The following is a 2,502-nucleotide window of genomic DNA, read 5'->3' on the forward strand; positions in this document are numbered from 1 at the left end:
AGAATTTGGAAACAGTTTTTGATTTGATGGTTAAGTAAAACTATGAAATAGTTGAAGTATTTTTTTTTTTCTTTCTAAAAATGGGTACCTCCTGCCACATGAACTCTGGGGTCTCCATCACCTTTCACTCCCAGGGCTGCTTGTCTGTTTCTTCAGGGCAGACCTGGTCCTATTTTGTGAAGCAGCAGCTAGGCTGAAGAGAGTTCATGGCTCATCATGGCACATGAGAAACCCACAGAAGGAGTCAGGACTGAGAGCAACAATCACATTCTTTTGAAAATGACGAGGAAGGAAGGTTCTGTGCTACCGTTTAAGATTAAGAGGCAGGCACCACTTACTTAGTAAACAAAGAAAGCCTATTTGAATGACAGGGTTTGTCAATGAGGCAGTCAGATTCTCGTTAGGTAGGCAACCAATCAATGAACCAAACATACCTGCACAATTGGAAATGGAGGATGAAGCTACAGCTGATGTGTTCCAGCAGCAGACAGGTGTCTACTAGAAAGGGAACCTGGTACTCTACTTCAGAATCTTGTCATAGCCCAAGGGTACACTCTCAATTTGAAAGCCCTACTTTGGTTTCAGAACATCTTGACTACTTCAGGATAGTTTTCTCTGTTGTTTTATCCCCCCAGCCACATTCCGTAGTTGTACATAAAGTAACTGATATATGTGCACAAGCATACTGTGCTTTTTTTCCTTTTCTATTTTTTTTTTAATGAAATGGCCAATGATCTATTTTGGTTGACATCTGATGGAGATGGTCTGATAGAAAGTACCTGTTCTGTGAAAATAGTGGTGGTATGCTTTCCCCGTGAGTGGTGGTATGCTTTCCCTGCTCTTACCTTTATACTCCTGTAAGTTATTAGATCTCATTGTTTTAACAAATGAACCCAACACCATAAAATCCTTACAGACCTTGTTCTATTAAAGAAGCTCAGTGTTTTCAATCACTGTAAAACCAAGGGCAATTTTATAACTTTTTTTTTGTACCCACCTGTTTGATGTAGGGCAATCTGTCTTTAAGTAGGGGTAAATTTACTCTGGAAAAAAATGATTCTGGATGTTTTCCCTTCAAACCAAGCATCTTGTTGTTTAAATAAACTTATTTAAATTGAAAAAAAAAAACCTAATACCTTCTAACTGTAGCCTGCTACCACTCTGTCTTTCATAGCCACTCTGTGGTTTGGGGGTTGTTGTGTATTAACTGACACATGAGTGATGTGATCTGGCATGATTCATAACGTCAAGCATCAGCAGAACATTTTGGGGAAAAAATATTCATCAGAATCTATTACTGTAGAAATTGCTGCTTGCAGATTCTTTCCTGCGGTAACTTCTATGTGTGGTAAAACAACACCTTTTCTGACGTCACAAGCCATGTTTTTTAGGAAGTGTGGTTATGAAAATAGGTGTTCCTGAAGTCCGGGTGTGATCTCAAGGCTATTCACTAAATACAGCTGAATACCAAGCAACCTGTCAAAGACTTTCCCCACTCACCTTCAACTGAGTGATGGACAGTTCCTGTCTTAGGAACAAGGAAGAGGCGGGGATCTGAATCCCTCAGCGTTCCACCCCAACCCAGATGAGAACTTTACTGTATGAGGAAGAAAGTCTAGCTTTAAAGTAATGTTTTATTTGCATATTAAACTGTTCTTTAAAAAAAAAAGGAAACCACACAAAATCCTGCTCTCAAAGCCAATATTCCATCTCTGCTTAAGCACATTCAGTGGTTATATGAAGCCTCATGGTAGTTAGTCCTCAAATGTCTTTTGAAGTGATTTTGCAAATATTTGGTGTTCAGCTAACTCCTTCTATTATAATTTTATCAGTCAGGAGTTGTGTCTTTATGCTAGCCTTACTATGAATTATTTAAAAATGCCACAATTTTCAAAAGATTTGCGCAAAGGTACCCATTTAAATATACATATTAAAATTCACAGTGGTATTGATTTAAAAGAAGAAAGGTCCTTCAGAGTAGCCTCCATGGTTGCTACCCAACATGAAAATTCTCTCTTGCCTCAGTGTTATCCATGCTACTGAAAAGATATCCCATTTCCCACGACTGTATCCTTTTAGCTGCCGTCTTCTCCCTGCCCACCTCCATTTTCATATTGGATGCAGTCATTCCAGTAATGGCTGACTGTACCAGTCACTGTACAAGGTTCTTGGGCTCTGAAAAGCAAAAACAATAGGAAGAGGGCAGACATGAGAGGAAATATTGAAGTTGGCTATTTTTATAACTGCTAGGGGTGGGGAAGTAAAGGTACAGGAAGAAATAAGAATACTCTACCACATTTGTTTCTTTACTCAAATGGACTTAGCACGTTTGAGCACCAGCTGTATATCAGGTACAGTGCTAGCCAGGTTGGGAAACAAAGCAAAAGAGACATGAGGTCTAGCTTATTTCATACCACTGGAGATAGAAACCTCAATACAATGAGTTTATGAAGCATCTTCAGCCCCGATGGAGGTACAGTCCTCTGGAGGTCTAGCCATTGT

At 39.4% G+C, this 2,502-nt stretch overlaps 1 protein-coding gene across 1 annotated transcript; it reads left to right on the forward strand.

Moving 5' to 3' along the window:
* The first annotated feature begins 216 nt into the window (after window positions 1-216).
* LOC114625743 (small ubiquitin-related modifier 4-like) lies at window positions 217-502 on the forward strand. The gene is given in 2 exon segments (XM_028773122.1): window positions 217-364; window positions 435-502. Coding segments are annotated over 2 exon segments (216 nt in total).
* Window positions 503-2,502: the final 2,000 nt, after the last annotated feature.

The sequence above is a fragment of the Grammomys surdaster genome, unplaced genomic scaffold, assembly GCF_004785775.1.
Source record: "Grammomys surdaster isolate TR1022 unplaced genomic scaffold, NIH_TR_1.0 220, whole genome shotgun sequence".
Taxonomy (NCBI): Eukaryota; Metazoa; Chordata; class Mammalia; order Rodentia; family Muridae; genus Grammomys; species Grammomys surdaster.